This window comes from Tamandua tetradactyla, chromosome 3 (assembly GCF_023851605.1).
Source record: "Tamandua tetradactyla isolate mTamTet1 chromosome 3, mTamTet1.pri, whole genome shotgun sequence".
Taxonomy (NCBI): Eukaryota; Metazoa; Chordata; class Mammalia; order Pilosa; family Myrmecophagidae; genus Tamandua; species Tamandua tetradactyla.
In genome coordinates this window covers 203,911,038-203,929,021 of record NC_135329.1, presented here as the reverse complement: position 1 = coordinate 203,929,021, position 17,984 = coordinate 203,911,038, and the positions used below count along the sequence as shown (strand labels likewise).

At 38.0% G+C, this 17,984-nt stretch overlaps 1 protein-coding gene across 5 annotated transcripts in view; it reads right to left on the bottom strand.

The window, feature by feature from the left end:
• The window catches only part of DAW1 (dynein assembly factor with WD repeats 1), a 95,225-nt gene that overhangs the window by 9,356 nt on the left and 67,885 nt on the right, over positions 1-17,984 (bottom strand). For 4 of the 5 annotated variants that reach the window (XM_077155342.1, XM_077155341.1, XM_077155344.1 and 1 more), the window contains 4 exons: positions 13,280-13,387; positions 11,308-11,414; positions 10,304-10,406; positions 9,414-9,528 (listed from right to left, as the gene is read on the bottom strand). In XM_077155342.1, the coding sequence (XP_077011457.1) occupies positions 9,414-9,528; positions 10,304-10,406; positions 11,308-11,414; positions 13,280-13,387 (433 nt within the window). Of the gene's footprint in view, positions 1-223; positions 340-9,413; positions 9,529-10,303; positions 10,407-11,307; positions 11,415-13,279; positions 13,388-17,984 lie in introns of those variants that run through there. The other variant, XM_077155345.1, reaches the window with a different exon arrangement.

The following is a 17,984-nucleotide window of genomic DNA, read 5'->3' as shown; positions in this document are numbered from 1 at the left end:
AATTGTGATGAAGTAGACAAACTTCATCATACATGATTATCAAGTAGGTGGCATGGATATAGCACAGCATCATATGTGGTATGATGTGTAGTGTCTGTTTTGGCTTACAGAAGCTGCCAGAAGGCAATATAGCCAGAAAAAAAAGAACAGCTTTTAAAAAGGGAATTTATTAAGTTGCAAGTTTACAGTTCTAAGGCTGTGAAAATGTCCAAATTAAGACACCAACAAGAAGTTACCTTCACTCAAGAAAGGCTGATGCCATCTGGAACATCTCTGTCAGCTGAGAAGACACATGACTGGCACCTGCTGGGGTCTTTGGCTTCTGAACCCCTCTCTCTGCTGGAAAGACACATGGTGATATATGCTAGCTTTCTTTCCTCATTTTATAAAGCTTCCCTGGGGGCATTTTCCTTCAGCATCTCCAAAGGTCTTTGGCTACATGTTTAACTCTGAACCTTTTTCCAAAATGGTTCCCTCTCAAAGAACTCCAGTAAGCAACCCCACCTTGAATGGGTGGAAAGACATATCTCATGGAAACTATCTAATCAAAAGTTATCACCCACAATTGGGTGGGTCACGTCTCCACGGAAACAATCAAAAGATCCCAACCAGCAATACTGAATGAGGATTAAAGGACACGACTTTTTTGGGGTATTCAACAGTTTCATATTAGCACATTCCACCTTTTGGACCCCAAAAAGACTTGTTCTTTCCAAACGCAAAATACATTCATTCCATAACAATATCAGAAAGCCTTAAACCATTTCAGTAAAAATACAAAAACAATACAAAATCACAAACAGTACAAAATCTCATCAATGTCAGCTACAGGCCTGGTCTGTCCCAAGGCAAAATTCTCCTCTAGTTGAGGATCTGCATATCTCAGAACAAGTTATCTGCTGCCAATGTACAAAGGAGGAACAGTTATAAGATACATGTTCCCATTTCCACAGGGAGAAATTGGAAGGAACACAGGGGTCAAAGGTCCTGAACAGTTCTGAAAACCTGCAGAGCAAACTCCATTATATTTCAAAGTCTGAGAGTCATTTATCCTTGGGGCTTTAGAAAGTGGCAGTCCCACCTTTTCCAACGGCCTACACAGGGGTTGGGCTTGGGTGAGAATTGCAACCTTGAAGGCCATTGTGGAGACCACCCTTTCCTCAGCTCCACCCTCTACAAGCATCAAGGGAGCACTCAGGCTCTCTTCCATCTCCCTTGCACATGCCTAACCCCCTCAGAACAATGTGGTGGCAGCAAGGCTCTCCCTAATCCCCAAGGAGTATGCTCCACCCTCTCTGAAACGCCTGCCTTCTGCCTTCAGGGCAAAGCCTCTCCAAGTTCATAGGTGGATCCACTCTCATGGCCCAAGTTTCTTGGCTTCAGACCTTAACTTCTATGATTCTGTCTTTGAAGTTATTTCTCCTTCAATTTGTACCTTTTCTGTCCTTTTTAGTCCAGACTAGAAGTGGTTCTATTTATACAGATTCCACAACACTCTTGTTGATTTTCTATGTAGTATACTGAGTATGACTTTCCACAGATCCTTTCTGGATAACTCCATCTCCAATCCTTGCTTTTTCTGAAATGGCTGACTGGTTCCATGTTTGGTAAAATCCTTATGTGGTGCACTATTCTCTGGGATCTCCCTTTCTGGAATCCCAGAATTTTCCAGACCATCAATTTCTGGTTTCTTGGTGCCCAAGAGTTCAGTTTTCAGCTTATCTCTTTCTGTTGCATTTCACTATAAGCAGCAGGGAAAAATCAGGCCATAATTTACACATTTCATTTGGCAATCTCTTCAACTATGTATCCCACTTGTGGCTATTAAAATCTGCCTTCCATCCAAACCCAGTAGTCAACTTTGCCAGATTCTTTGCCACTTTAAAACAAGGATTGTCTTCCTTCGAGTTTGCAATAGCACATGCATCATTTCTAAGTCTTTATCAGAAATATCCTTGGAGTCCACATTTCTATCAATATTGTCTTCAAAGCATTCTAGGCCTTCTCTATTAAGTTTCTCACAACTCTTCCTGAACCGCTCCTTATCCATTTAAAAAGCCATTCCAACATGTTTTGTATTTGCAAACCACAGCAGCATCCTACTTCTCTGGTACTAAAATCTGTTTTGGTTTGCTAAACCTCCCAGAATGCAATATATAAGAAATGGAATGGCTTTTAAAAAGGAAATTTATTAAGCTGCAAGCTTGCAGTTGAAAATGTCCAAATTAAAGCACCAACAAGTTACCTTCACTCAAAAAGGCTGATGCCATCTGGAACACCTATCAGCTGGGAAGGCATGTGGCTGGTGTCTGCTGGCGTCTTTGGCTTCTGGACCCCTCTCTCAGCTAAGAAGGCACATGTCAACATCTGTTAGCTTTCTTTCCTCATTTCATAAGGCTTCCCTGGGAACATTTTCCATTTGTATCTACAAAGGTCTCTGGCTGTGTGGGCTCTGTTGGCTCTGAGACTTTTTTCCAGAATTGTTCCCTCTTAAAGAACTCCAATAAGCAACCCCACCTTGAATGGGTGGTGATGCATCCCCATTGAACTATCTAATCAAAAATTATCTCCCACAATTGGGTGGGTTACCCTCCATGGAAACAATAAAAAAGATCCCACCCAACAAAACTGAATGAAGATTAAATAACATGGCTTTTCTGGGGTACACAACAGTTTCAAACAGCACAGTGTCTTATGCGGTTATCAAGAAGACAACGGAGAAATAGTATAGCATCATATGTGATCTACAAGGAGATGACATGGACATAGTATAATAATATGGACATCATGAGATAACACAGATACAGTTTTGCATCATATATGGCCATTATGGATATGACACATACTTTAATATCACAAGCAGTTGTTTAAGAGATCATGCAAACTAGTGTAGCACTCCAAATCATTGTCAAGAAGATAACACAAATGGAACATAGGGTTTTAGTTTCCTAGCCTGCTCAAAGAAAATATCATGAAATGGGTCAGGATAAACAATGAAAATGTATTCAGTCATGGTTTTGAGGCCAAAAAAATTGTCCAAATCAGCACATTACCAAGGCAATGCTTTCTTTCCAAAGATTGGCTACCAGCAATCCATGGTTCCTCTGTCACATGGCAAGGCACACAGCATCATCTGTTGGTCCCTCCCTTCTCTTCTGGTTTTCGTTGATTCCAGCTTCTTGATACTGTGTCTTTCTCTCCTTCTTTGTCTTAATTTCAATCCCTTATAAGGAACTCCAGTAATAAAGACTCATTCTGATTGAAGTGGGTAACACCTTAACTGAAGTAGCCTCAACAAAGGGTCCTATTAACAATGGGTTCACATGCACAGGGATGGAATAACTTTAAGAACATGTTTTTCTGGTGGTATTCACAGTTCTAAACCACCAAATAGTATAGAAACATATCTGTACATTAAGGAGATGATCTGGAAATCATATGCCATCACATGGGTTTGTCAAGACGGTGATGGATACATCACAATGTGATGTCAAAGAGATGACAAGGATACCTTGTGTAGTATTGTATATGGCTATCAAGATGATGCAAAAATGGCATAACATTGTGCTAGTTTCAATCTGCTATGTACCCCCCCCCCCCTGAAAAAAAGCCTATGCTCTTTGAATCCATCCCTGCGGGTACAGCCCTATTATGGGTGAGACCTTTGGCTTAGGTTGTTTCCATGGATATGTGATCCTGCTCATTCAAGGTGGGTCTCAGATATCTTCCCCTTGAGACCCTAATTTGGACATTTTCATGGCCTTAGAACTGTAAATTTGTAACCTAATCAGTGTCCATTGAAAAAGCTAACCCATTTCTGGTATATTGCATTCCAACAGCTTCAGAAAACCTAACCAAGCATCATACCTGATTGACAAGCAAATGAGGCAGACATGGTATAGCTTCTTAAGTAGCTGCAAATAAATGATGCAAACAGAGTAACATCATATGTGGTTATCAAGAAGATAACATCTTATAGCAGCACACATGGTTTGTGGTAGTTTGAAGCTGTTGCATACCCCAGAAAAGGCTCTGATCTTTTAATCCATTCCTGTGGGTATAGACCTATAGTGGGTGGGATCTTTTGATTAGGTCATTTCAATTGAGATGTGACCTTCCTCATTCAGGGTGGGTCTTGATCCTCTTGCTACAGTCCTTTATAAGAAGATAAAATACATACAGAAGCTAAGAGATAAAATTAAGAGAATTAATAGAGTAAAGCCATGGAGAAACTAAGAAAGGACCGACAGAAGCTCAAAGAGGAAGCCAGTGAAGCCAGAAACTGAAAGCCACAAGAGCCGGGGATGAAGGACCAGCATATGCCAGTTATGTGCCTTCCTATGTGATATAAGTGCACCAGATGCTGACAGCCTATATTTACAGTCCAGATATCATCCTGTCAATGCCTTGAATTGAACATTTTCATTGCCTAAGAACTGTAAATTGTAAGCTAATAAATCCCTATTGTTAAATCCAACCCATTTTTTATATATTGCATTCCAGCAGCTTTAGTAAACTGCACAGCAGTATATGGGATTGTCAAAGACATAGTTTATCATCTTATGTGGTCATCAATGGGACAATGCATACATAGTATAGGATTATACATGGTTGTCAGGAAGATGATATAGACATAAAGCATCATACTTGGGTATCAAAGTGATGATACACACAAAGTGTAACAATAGCAGAGCTGTTTGACAAAGATGATGCAGGAATATTATGTCATCGTACATGGTTATCAAAGATATAATGTAGCAATGATAGTAGCAATCTGCACTGTATCTGCCTAATCTCTTGAAGTCTGCCTGTGATGTTTTGCTATATATGTGCCATCTCTTGGACAACTGTGTGTGATACAGTGCAGAGGTAGTGCCGTATCATATGTGGACATGAAAAAGATGATGCTGATGAAGTATAGGATCATCCCTGTTGGTTGGGTAAATGAAACAGTCATTGTGTGTTATATTGCTTGGTGGGCAAGTGATGGTATAGTTATAGTGTAGTATACTTCATTGTCATCAAAGAGATCACATAAACTTCTCTAATGTCACAGGGGTCATTAAAGGGGTGACATTGACAAGGTATAACATCAAATATGGTTTTCAAGGAGTTGACAAAAACATTGTGACACCAGAGGTCATTTACAAGAAGATGAATGTTATATAACATAGTGTATTATCGGTCATTAGGAAGTGAGGTAGACAGTGTGTATCCTCAAACATGATCATTAGGGATATGAGGCATAAACAATGTAGTATCACACAAGATATTGCAGGAGATGATATAGATATGGTTTAGTATAATATGTGGTCTGATGGGAAGGAGAAACACATAGCATAACATCATGCATGGTTTCCAAGGAGATGACATATTACACGTGGTTATCAAAGTGATAAAGCTGACAGTACAGAAACAAAAATGGTAATCAAGAAAGTGACTACAACACAGCTTCATCTATGGTTACTGAGATTTGGGAAACACTGTGCAGCATCATATGTGGTTATCAAGTAGATGAGGCAGATACATTATAGTACCATCTTTGATTGTCAATTTTATGATGCAGACATACTATTATATAATGATGGCCATAAATATGGCCAATATATAGCATCATACATAGTTATGAAAGAGATAGTACAGACATCATGTAGCATTATTCATTGTCAAGGAAAGAGGAGATGCAGATATGTGACAGTGTCTATCATATGGCCATCAGGGAGGTGATGCAGACATAGTGCAATGTCATATGTGGTGGCCAGGGAAATAACTCATAGGTATAGCATCAAACATGACTCTCAAGGAGTTGACGGAGTGACACTACAGCCTCATATATTTTATCATGGAATGAGGCATAGCATACAAAATACACAGATTTAAAAATAACACACATGTCTATAGAGTCATAAAAACTTTTCAGAGATGATACTGATGTGTAGACTCAAAGAGTAACATTAAATGATGTGACAGAGTAACAGCATAGTGGCACACAGGATCATCAGATTCTTCAGACATAATGTAGCATTATAAATAAGTTCATCAGGGAGATAACAGGCATATAGTGTAATATCACATTGAACTTTCAAAGAGATGATGAAGCATAGTGTAACCTCATAAATGATCATAAAGGATTTTAATGACACAGTTTATATGGCATCATGCATGGTAGTCAGAGAGCTGACACAGACATAGTATAACATCAAAATTGACAATCAAGAAAATAAAGTGTAGCATTTCATCATAATATTTATATAGGAGTTGACACAGACATAGTATTACATCATAAATGGTTAATGAGGTGATGACACATAAGACAGCACTATAAATAGTTCCAAAGAAGATGACCTACAAATAGTATAGTGTCTTGTGCAATTTCACAGAGATAACATAGACCCACAATAGAAGCATTAAAGAGATGAAGACATGCTATAGCATAAAAATGTTCATCAGGGAAATGAGATATACATAATGTAGTATCATATATTAAGTATGAGGTGTCATAGATATGTGGTAAAGCATACGTCTTCTTCAAGGACATGATGAAGACATAGTGTAACATCTTAAGTGGGTTCAAGAAAACAATGGATTTTTCCCCAAGTTGAATTCTTGATATTCTCATAAGCAGTGTGGACAACCAAAGCTATAGGTTGAGCCCCCAATCTTGGGGTTTGTTCATATGAAACTTAACCCCACAAAGGATAGGTCAAGCCTACTTAAAATTAGGCCTAAGAGTCACCCCCAAGAGAACCTCTTTTGTTGCTCAAATGTGGCCTCTCTCTCTCCAGCCAACACAACAAGCAAACTCACTGCCCTCCCCCTGTCTATGTGAGGCATGACTCCCAAGGGTATGGACTTTCTTGGCAATGTGGGACAGAAATCCTAGAATGAGCCGAGACTCAGCATCAAAGGATTGAGAAAATCTTCTTGACCAAAAGAGGGAAGAGCAAAATGAGACAAAATAAAGTGTCAATGGCTGAGAGATTCCAGAGTTGAGAGGTTATCCTGGAGGTTATTCTTAAGCATTAAATAGATATCACCTTGTTAGTCAAGAAGTAATGGAGAGGCTGGAGGGAACTTCCTGAAAATATAAAGCTGTGTTCCAGTAGCCATGTTCTTGAAGTTGATTGTATAATGATAGAGCTTTCACAATGTGACTGTGTGATTGTGGAAAAAAAAAAGAAAACAATGGAGACATAACACAGCAAAATATATCTTCTTCAGACAGAAGATGCAGACTTGCTTAAATGTCATATATGGTTATCAGGAAAATGACTCAGAAATAGTGTAGCATCATATTTGGTTGTCAAGGAGATTATACAAAAATAGTGTAGTGTCATATGTGGCCATTGGCAGATGACACACACATAATAATCATCATACATGGTTGTCAGGGAGATAGTGCAATCATAATGTAGCATCAAAAATGGAGGTTGAAAAGATGATATACTTGAGAAGCGCATATGGTTATCAAGGAGTTGATACATCATAGCATTATATCTGCTTACCATGGAGATAATGCATAATATATATCATATGTAACATTCAAGGAGATGAAATACACAAAGCATATTCTCAATAATGATTTCCCAGATATGGTCCAGACATAATTTAGAATCATATATTTTCATTAAGAGGGTAACATAGCCATAATGCATGTCATAAATGTTCCTCAGAAAGATGAGATAGAAATATTCTAGCGTTTTATGTGGATTTCTAGGAAGTAACACAGATATGGTATAGTGTCATACATGGTTATAATGGACTGGATAAATACATAACATCATGCATGGTTTTAAAGGAGATGGCAAAGGCATACTGTGACTTGAAACATAATAATCAGGTATATGATGCAGACTCAGTGTAGCATCATATGTGGTCATCAGAGGGATGATGTAAATTTAGCCTAGCTTCATACACAGTCATTGATGGATGATTTGGATGTAGCATCAAAAATGGAGGTTGAAAAGATGATATACTTGAGAATCGCATATGGTTATCAAGGAGTTGATACATCATAGCATTATATCTGCTTACCATGGAGATAATGCATAATATAGTATCATATGTAACATTCATAGCATCACTTGTGGTCTTCAGGAAGGTGATACAGACATATTATAGCATCACATGTGGTTGTCAAGGTGATGATGGAAACACAGTATAGTATCACATGTGGTTATCAAGGGACATGGCATAAACATAGTGTAGCATCATACATAGTTGTCAAGTGTTCATTTAGTAGCTAAATTTTTTTAGTACCACAAATGGTTATCCAAGACCTGATGCATAGAATGCCAATATATATGGTCATCGCTGAGCTATATGGACATTACACAGCATTACACGTGGCTTTCAAGGAGATGATACAGACATAGTGTAGCATCATACATGTCATCACAGATATGATGCAGAGATAGTATAATATCTACACGCATTCAAGATGACTCAGGTATAGTGTAACATCATGCATAAGTTTTAAGATGATGACAAAGGTCATCTTATCATTCATGATAATCAAGATCATGCATATACAGTGTGGGATCTACCTGGTCATCAGAGAAATGAAGCATACATAATGCACTGTCTTACTTGGTGATCAGGATATGGCAGTGTGGTATGATGAAATGTCATCAAAGAGCATTTTAACTTATCATTAAGGAGATAATGTATATAGTATAGCTAGAAAAATGGTCCTAAAAATGGTCTTAAAGGAGCTGATGAAAATATAGCATAGCATAATACATAATTTTCAAGATGATGGTGCAAATATAACATATGGTCATCAAGAAGATTAGGTACATATGGTATATCCTCACACATCATCATCATAGAGATGAGATAGACATAATGTAATGTCATACCTATAAACAGAAAGATGACAGAGTGAAGCATCACATGTGGTCTTCATGGAATTGAGGCAAATGCACACACTGTGTAGCATCATACAAAGTTTCCAAGGAGAAGATACATATAACAATCTAAAATATCATTACCAATTAGGTGGCACAAACATAGTGCAAAATCATATGTGCAAATAACGAGATGACATATTAGTATAGTATCATCTATATTTACTGAGAAGATTTGATATAGTACAGCATCATACATAATTATCAGGAACATAAAGCAGACATATTATAGCACCAAGGATAATGTCAAGCTGATGAGGAAGACACAGTGTAGCATCATATATAATCATCAAGGAGATGACTCAGAATATGGTATCATAATAGTTATCACAGATACAATATGGATATAGCATGGAAACATAGGTGGTCAACATGGAGTTCGAGCAGATCAAGTCTCCATCACAGTTGGTCATCAAGGAAATAACTTTTAGTGTAGAGTTATACATATTTATCAAGCAAAGGATAAATCTCTCCATAAAGTAAATGTATGAACAGATTACATACCATCAGCTGAAGCAGTTGCAATAAGCTTTCCAGTGTAATCAAAACAGCTGTCTAGTATTTCATCATCATGGCCTGTTAAGGTTGCCACACATTTCCCATTTGTAGCATCCCACAACTGCAATTAAAAAAAAAAAGACTGTGATTTCCTGTCTAAAGTGAGAAGACAGCCAGAAGTAGTCATTATGATATGTTTGTAGATAGTTAAATAACTTTGCCAAAATCATGTAGCTAATTTTTATGTGTTCAGTTAGTTTTGCCTTGATTCATGACCAGAGACCAATGCCAGCCCTCTAGCAAGACACACGTTAGTCATACAGATGACCAGAGTCAGACATTTAAAATGGATCAGAACAAGTTTCCCACTCACTAGGAAAAAGTCTCAAAGTGCTTGCTTTATTGATTGGAGTGGAGAGTTTCTCTTTATATATGAAGGATAGCAAATGAAAAGGGTTTGATCTGAAACTATAAGTGCCAGAGAACGGAAGGGACACTATAAATTGTAAGACACTTGACATGCAATCAAATAATAATTCCAGACCACAAGCTCTTATTAAGCGTTTTTTTAAGAGTACAAAAAATTAGAGGCAGAGAGACAGTGTTGAGCCTCTTTGATGCTCACTCTAATCAAAGTTTGATAAATGAACAGAAAGATGTTAAGAACAATGTGCCTTTTAAAATAAGATCTCTAAATAAAGTTCAGTCGATTAAAATAGTTTACATCATAATCCCTTCAAAGTTGAGAATTCAGAAACTTGAAATAAAAATAAGTACCAATGATTATTTCAAATTAACATCTTAATGTACAGGACCTTTGACATTTATTAATGTTACAATGAATATGTTGTTTCAGTAAAAAAGGACTGATGCAAGAAAGATACTTTTTAGCTTACCATACAGGTTTTGTCCATGGATCCAGTTAGTATTAGAGAGCAATCCCAGTTGAATAATGCACTGCTAATTTCAGCACAATGACCAATTAAGGTATACACTTTCCTACAAAATGGAAATAATTAAAACTGGTGAAAGATACCTTATTTCAGGATATGTACACAAATATTGAGGTCAAGCCCATCAATGTAAATTAATCTAAATGCTGGTTTTCACAAAATGACATCTTCGATGGAAAAACAAACAGGGTTCTACTACAGTCAGAAAGAGTCATGTAGGCTACTAATTTTATTTTAAACATATGCATTTAAAATATTAAACATTCAAAGATAATATTACTGAAGACCTAACAATTCAGAAAGGAACAGCTAGAAAAATAATAATCTGAAAATAACTCCCATAAGGGAGTACTATTATACCAGACGAATCAACCCCTAGTTATTCAGGATCTGCCTGTCAAATATCTGAAAGGCCTTTGCTTCTCGCTCATTTCTTGTTCCATATATTTTGGTCATTATCCCTCATAATTAGCTCCTCTATCAAACTGCAGACAACTTCAGAGTTTGGATTTGTAACACAAATAAGCTAATTTAGTGAACTTCTTGGCAACTTGGACCAAAAATCATTAGGAAGGCAATTGAAGTTCTTAGACTAAACTAAATTAGGGAAATTAGCTATAAACTTCATTTTTTCATGATACCCCTGCCTACCACAATGGCAGGCCATTGATATTTGATTATATAGCACAAGGACTAAACAATCAGGCTATATAACCATACAGCTGTCAACATTCTACTTTTATGTTGCTATTTGGCATTATTCATTCAGCATTCTTATGAAACGCATATTTTTGTGGTTCAGAAATATCCTTAAAGAAAGAAAAAAAATTGTGTTTTCAATGTGCCCTATTCCTGTGGAGCCCCAAACACAGTTGATACAAAATTTAACTAATATAACAGAGAGTGTCTTCTTAACACTCTAATCCAGGCTAAAATAATAAGACTACCTTCCAGTATCAGCATCCCACACTGCAACCGTATGATCAAAAGAGCCTGTGATGATTCTGTTTCCCGACATGTTAAAGGACAGGGAAATGATTTCAGCTGAATGACCCTAGAAAGAGAGCAGGTATCATCATGTACACCTGTAGACAAAACAATTTTTAAAACGTATAATATCATGGTTTAAAAGGAAATATTAGGAAAGCCTACAGATAGTCTATAGAGACAGAAGGTAGATTCGTGGTTGCCTAAGGCTTGGGATGGGAATGGGGGTGACTTTGCAAAAGGTCACTATGTTTCTTTTCAGAGAAATAGAAATACTCCAAAATTAGATTATGGTGATAGTCGGCACAACTCCATAAATTTACTAAAAACCATTCACTTTTACATTTAAAGCAAGTTAATTTTATGATATGTAACTAATAGTTTAATAATGTTATTTTAAAAAAGGAAGAGAAGAGAAAGATGGCATGTTTTAAGAAATCAGAGGGCTTCCTTCACATTCTCTTGGGGATTCCTAAAAAGTGTTATATTCAAGGGTTATTAGTAAATGAATGGTAAAAGAAAACAGTTCAAGAAATAAAAATTAACAACTTTTACAAAAAGGAAAATTTCTATGATAATTTGAAATTTCAATTTTAAACATGAAATAGGTTAATAAATACACATCCTCTGGCCTGACTTTCATCTGGTTGCCATTTAGTGATGACGGATCAAGCTGTATGAGACAATGGAAAGAATCGCCCTCTCTGCAGTAAATTCTATGATTCTCATATTAGGATCCTGCTCAGGTATAGTCCTATTTTTACTAATTATTTTAGGAAATTAACAATTACATAATTATTGCATTTTATTAAAGAATGCAAAGAATTAATAAACCTCATTTATAAATTAATTTCTGATTGATTCCAAATGACAAAATTAATTGTAGTGTAACATTATATTTCAAAGCAAATGTATTCTCTGGTACTGATAGTGTATGCAATGTAACACTAATTCTCCCAAATATTTTTAGGCACAGTTAGAATAAGGAATAATGTTAGCTGAAACTACAAGAATTAATGTAGTTTCCATTTGCCTAAAAGAAGTAATGAAAAAGCAGTAACCCACAAAACAGGGAGAACTAAGGTCAGAAAAGAGTAAACTTAGAGTGACAATATCAGCTCCTCAGATTTAAGAAAGGAAAACCTTTAATGCTACTTAAAAATGGTTATTTTCCCCTTTTTTAGACCATATTTGGTTTTTTTTAAAAAAGCCTTCCTAGAAAATGGTTGTATTTTTTTTTTAATTCCCTTATAATTTTTGGAAAAACAAGAAAGCTATGGATTTTCCATCCAATGTACCCACTGATAATCATGAAGGATTGATCCACTGTCCTTTGAGTCCCTTGGGCTGGGGTAGCGGCAGAGAGTAGTGGGTCCCAGGAAAGTGCTGGAAATGCAGTGGAAATGACAGACAAGGATCTGTAGGTTATTACACTAGCAGCATTTCCTCTGCAGGGCAGCACCCTTTGGCCTTTTCACCTCCTGTTACTTGCCCTTGTCATTTCATACTTTGTAATTCTGGAGGACTCTAAGACTGGAGGGTAGAGGAGAAGAGTGCTAACATCCCTTTAAGGAAACTTCTGGCATAGTTCTCCAGTTCTTCTTCCAACAAGGGCTAGCTTCTGCCTAATTTGCTTTGAGTCAGAGAGATGACAGAGGACTTTAAGTTATAGCTTGTGTGCTTTACAGACTAAAACTAGTCAAAACACAAGGTTTATCTGGCTTCCCCAGCACTTCCAATGAGTCTTTTGAACAGCCATCAAACCAACTGGAGTACTCTTACACTACAATTTGTAAAACAATAGCTCAAAAATATCCGCTAACTTAGAAATTATTTTGTGACAAAAATACAAACAAGAATAATGCAATTAACAGGCTTACACAAACTATTGAAAGGATAAAATCTTTGAAATTATTAACATAATTAACATACTGTTAGAGTGAACACTTCCTCTCCATTCTGTATGTCCCACAGTTTGGCTGTTGTATCCATACTTCCAGTAGCCACCAACGTGCTTTGAGGGTTGAATGATAAACACACCTAAATTACATGAAATGGAAGAAAATTTTTAAAAGAAACAGAGTATCAAATTATTAATTTGATACAGAAGATCTTCAAGATGCAATTGCCTTAGCAGATTCGGTTTAGTTCATTGTACAAATATACAACTAAGCACTAAATATGAGTAACCTGCTATCCTCAGGGTAAACTCTGAAGTCGTTTCTCTTGGCAAGAGGCTACCTGTTGTCTCCCATCACCCAGCTCAAGAATGGAGGGCCACGGGCTCCCACTGCCATTCCAGACCACAGAAGAAACAAAAACAAAAACAGAATGCGAAGATCCATGCTTTCTGGGTCTCATCAGGCCCATTCACAAATCAAGGGCTTTGGTCACTGGCTCAGGCCACCGATTCTGAGTCCTAGGTGGCCCTCTCTACTTTTATACTGTAGCCACTGTCTGTCTCTCCTTCCTCCTTCACTCACAGTTTATCATATGGTCTTGGATAGAAGACAACTGTATCCAACTCTATTTAGTACCCCAAGCATGCAGGCCAGGGCTCATGCATGATTCATATTTAGTCAACATTTCTTGGATGGATGTTGTTGACTACGAAAAATATGAATGTAGTCCTAAAAACTATATAGTAAGAAAATATTTCTAAAATTCAAAGGGAGTGTGAAAATCTGGCCACTTTATAAGGACAATGAAAATGTCTTTCTTGTGACTTTGGACAGATATAACCTCTCTACTGCCCCAGTATCCTCAGCTGTAAAATGTGAAGCAAACCTAGTCTACCAGAAGAAATGAAGTCCTGATGTTTGCAGCAACATGGTTGAACCCTGAGGACATTACGTTGAGTGAAATAAGTCAGATACAAAAGGACAAATATTGTATGATTTCACTAATATAAACTAAATATAATGACCAAACACATGGAGTAAAATAAGTTCCCAGAAGACAGAATGAGGGTAGAGAATGGGAAGCTGTTGCTTAATTTGTGCAGAATTTTTAATGTTTGATTTTAAATACTTAGAAAAGGATAGAGATGATAGTAGCAAATTACTGTGAGTGTAATTAACAGTGGGAATAGAGGGAATCATGTGGTTGAAAGGGGAAGTTCAGGGTCATGTATGTCATTAGAAGGGAAGCTACAGGATAAAACATGGGACTGTATAACTTAGTGAACCCTGTTGTGGGTGATGAAGGTAGTTAATAGTACAAAGATAAGAATGTTTTTCCATGAACTGGTACAAATGTACATCACTATTATATAGTGTTAATAATAAGATGATGTGATGACTAAGTTAATGTTTCAACTTGGCCAGGTAATGATGCCCAGGTGTCTGGTCATGCAAACACTGGCATAACCATTACTGTGAGGACATATTGTGGACTTAAATCACCAGTAAATTGATTACATCTATGACAGATTATACCTACAATAAACTAAGGAGAGTGCCTGATAAACCTGTAACCAACTCCCCTGAAGAAACAGCTTTCACTCCTCTCTCTGGAGAGATTAATACTGCTTCACCAGATGAAATGCAATGGAATGCCCTGAGATGGAAATCAAGGAAATATGTGTGGAAATTAAGGGTGTGGGTAAATGGCAGAAGAAATCTAAAGTTGATTCAGGCTGAATTTATTGATATGGGCTGTGCTGGTTTGAATCTATTATGTATCCCACAAAAGTCATCTTTTAATCTTGATTCAATCTTTTAGAGGCAGCCGTTTCTATTAATCCCTATTCAGCACTATAGGTTGGAAGTTTGATTGGATTATCTCCATGGAGACACAGCATCCCCAATTGTGGGTATTAACTTTCAATTAGATGGAGATGTGACTCCACCTACTCCACGTGGGTCTTGATTAGATTGCTAGTTTTTAAAGGAGGAAACATTTTGGAGATCCTAGAAAATGACAGAGTCTAGGGAAATGACAGAAACCTCAGAGCTGACAGAAACTTCATGGCAGAGCTGACACAGATGCGGACATGTGGAGAAAAGAGTCATAGATGTCTGGAGATGCTTGGAGTCCAACAGATGTCACTATGAGATATAAAGCAAGCCCAAACCTGGAGAGGTAGATACTAACCATGTGACTATCCAGCTGACAAAGTTGCTTCTAACCCATGGACCTTCCTTGAATTAAGGTAACCTCTTGTTGGTGCCTTAATGTGGACATCTTAATAGCCTTGCTTTAATTTGGGTGTTTTCATTGCCTTAGAAGTGTAAACTTGCAACATATTAAATTCCCCTCTTGCAAAATTCATTCCAGGTCTGGCAAACTAACACATGGACCCACTAAACAGAGATTCTGTACTCAATTTTATGGTTTGAGGGGTTAGAAATGGCATTAACAGCTTTTTTGGGGTGGTTGGTTGAAACATGGATCAAAAGGTAGCTGATATCACCTGAGGTCAAAATGCCAGAACTGCTCTAGTATAATGTAGATTAAGGGATTCAAAGGCTTAGAGAATCTGGAATGTCAGATTGGATTTGTCATGAAAGACTTGCTCACCCACCCCAGGAATGTCCAGAGACCATAACTTTCACCAGGACTGTGAGGAACAAAATCATGAGACTAGCTCGATCATCTCTGAAGAGATCTGCAGTTGCCCTTCTCTCTAGGTCAGATATTACTGTGGGAACTGCTGTCACTGAGACAGAATTCTTAAAACAAATGGGGATGATGGGATCCAGAGTTGGCAGAAGCCATGTGGTTGCATTTAATTGCCAAAGACAAGGTGAGCATGGCTAATTGACAGCAGATTCAGAGAAACAGTCAAAACAACCTAACTCTCAGAGATCTGTGGCATCAGCTGGTAGATCATAAGGTACCTAGAAGTACAATAGATGGGCAGTCTAGTAAATTCCTACTTGATCTGTATGAGCACAAGAGTTCTAGGTCAAGTGAACAGAAGTCTAACTTGAATTACAAAAACGGAGAGTCACAATTTCCAGATTTGAGACAGTTCACCAACCCAGTCCCCTGAAAAAGGGAAAAGCCAGGAATCCTGTTATACTGCCAAAAATTTACTGTTTATCTTCTTCCCAGCCTTTCCCAAAGAGACATACAGCCTTTTACCAGGAATCTATGCATCAGGGTAAAGGAAATAATCAGATACTCTGGGTATTATTAAACACTGGCTCAGAAGTGACATTAATTCCAGGAGACCCAACACTTCACTCTGGTCTACCAGTCAGAATAGGGGCAAATGGAGGTCAGGTGATAGATGGAGCTGTAGCTCAGGTCCATCTCACCGTGTGTCCAGTGGGTCCTCAAAACCATTCTGTGGTTATTTCCTGGAATGCATAATTGGAATAGACATAATTAGCAACTGGAAGAATCCACACATTGGTTCCCTGACACATGGAGTGGGGGCTATTATAGTAAAAAAGGCCAAGTGGAAGCCACTAGAACTAACCCTACCTAGCAAAATAGTAAATCAGAAGCAATAACAGATTCCTAAAGGAATTTCAGAGATTAGTGTCACCATCAAGGACTAGAAGGATGCATGGGTGGTGATTACCACCACACCCCATTCGACTCTCCCATTTGGTCTGTGCAGAGAACAGATGGGTCTTAGAGGATAACAGGGGTTTATCATAAACTTAACCAAGTGATGGCTCCAATTGCAGCTGTTGTTCTAGCGGTACCATTGCTTGAGCAAATCAACATATCGCCTGGTAACTGGTATGCAGCTATTGATCTGGCAAATGCTTTTACTCAATAGCTGTCAGCAAGGAGCACCAGTTTGCTTTCAGCTGGCCAGGCCATCAGTATACCTTCACTGTCCTACTTCAGGGGTATAGCAATGTTCCAACCCTATGTCATAATCTTGCCCACCGGGAAATTTATCATTTCCTCCTCCCACAAGACATCACACTGGTCCATTATATTGATTATATCATGATGATTGGACCTACTGAGCAAGAAGTAGCAACTACTCTAGACTTATTGGTAAGGCATTTGAATGTCAGAGGATGAGAGATAAATCCAACAAAAATATAGGGGCCTGCAACTCTGAAATTTCTAGGTTGTCCAGAGGTGTGGGGCATGTCAAGATATTCCTTCTAAGGATAAGCTGTTGCATCTGACCCCTCCTACAACCAAAAAAGAGGTACAATGCTTGGTTGGCCTCTTTGGATTTTGGAGACAACATATTCCTCATTTGAGTGGGCTACTCCAGCCCATTTACCAAGTGACCAGAAAAGCTGCTACATTTGATTGTGGACCAGGACAAGAAGTGTCTTTGCCCCAGGTCCAGGCTGCTGTGCAAGTTTCTCTGTCACTTGAGTCATGTGATCCAGCAGATCCAAAGGTGCTGGAAGTGTCAGTGGCAAATACAGATGCTATCTGAAACCTTTGGCATGCCCCTATAGGAGAATCACAACATAGGTCCTTAAGATTTTGGACTAAAGCCTTTTATCTTCTGAAGATAACCACACTCCTTTTAAGAAACAGTTTTTAGGGTGGGCCATGGTGGCTCAGCAGGCAGAGTTCTCACCTGCCATGCTGGAGACCCGGGTTCATTTCCCGGTGCCTGCCCATGCAAAAAAAAAAAAAAAAAAAGAAAGAAAGAAACAGCTTTTAGCCTACTACAGGGCCTTAGTAGAGAGTCCTTAACCATGGG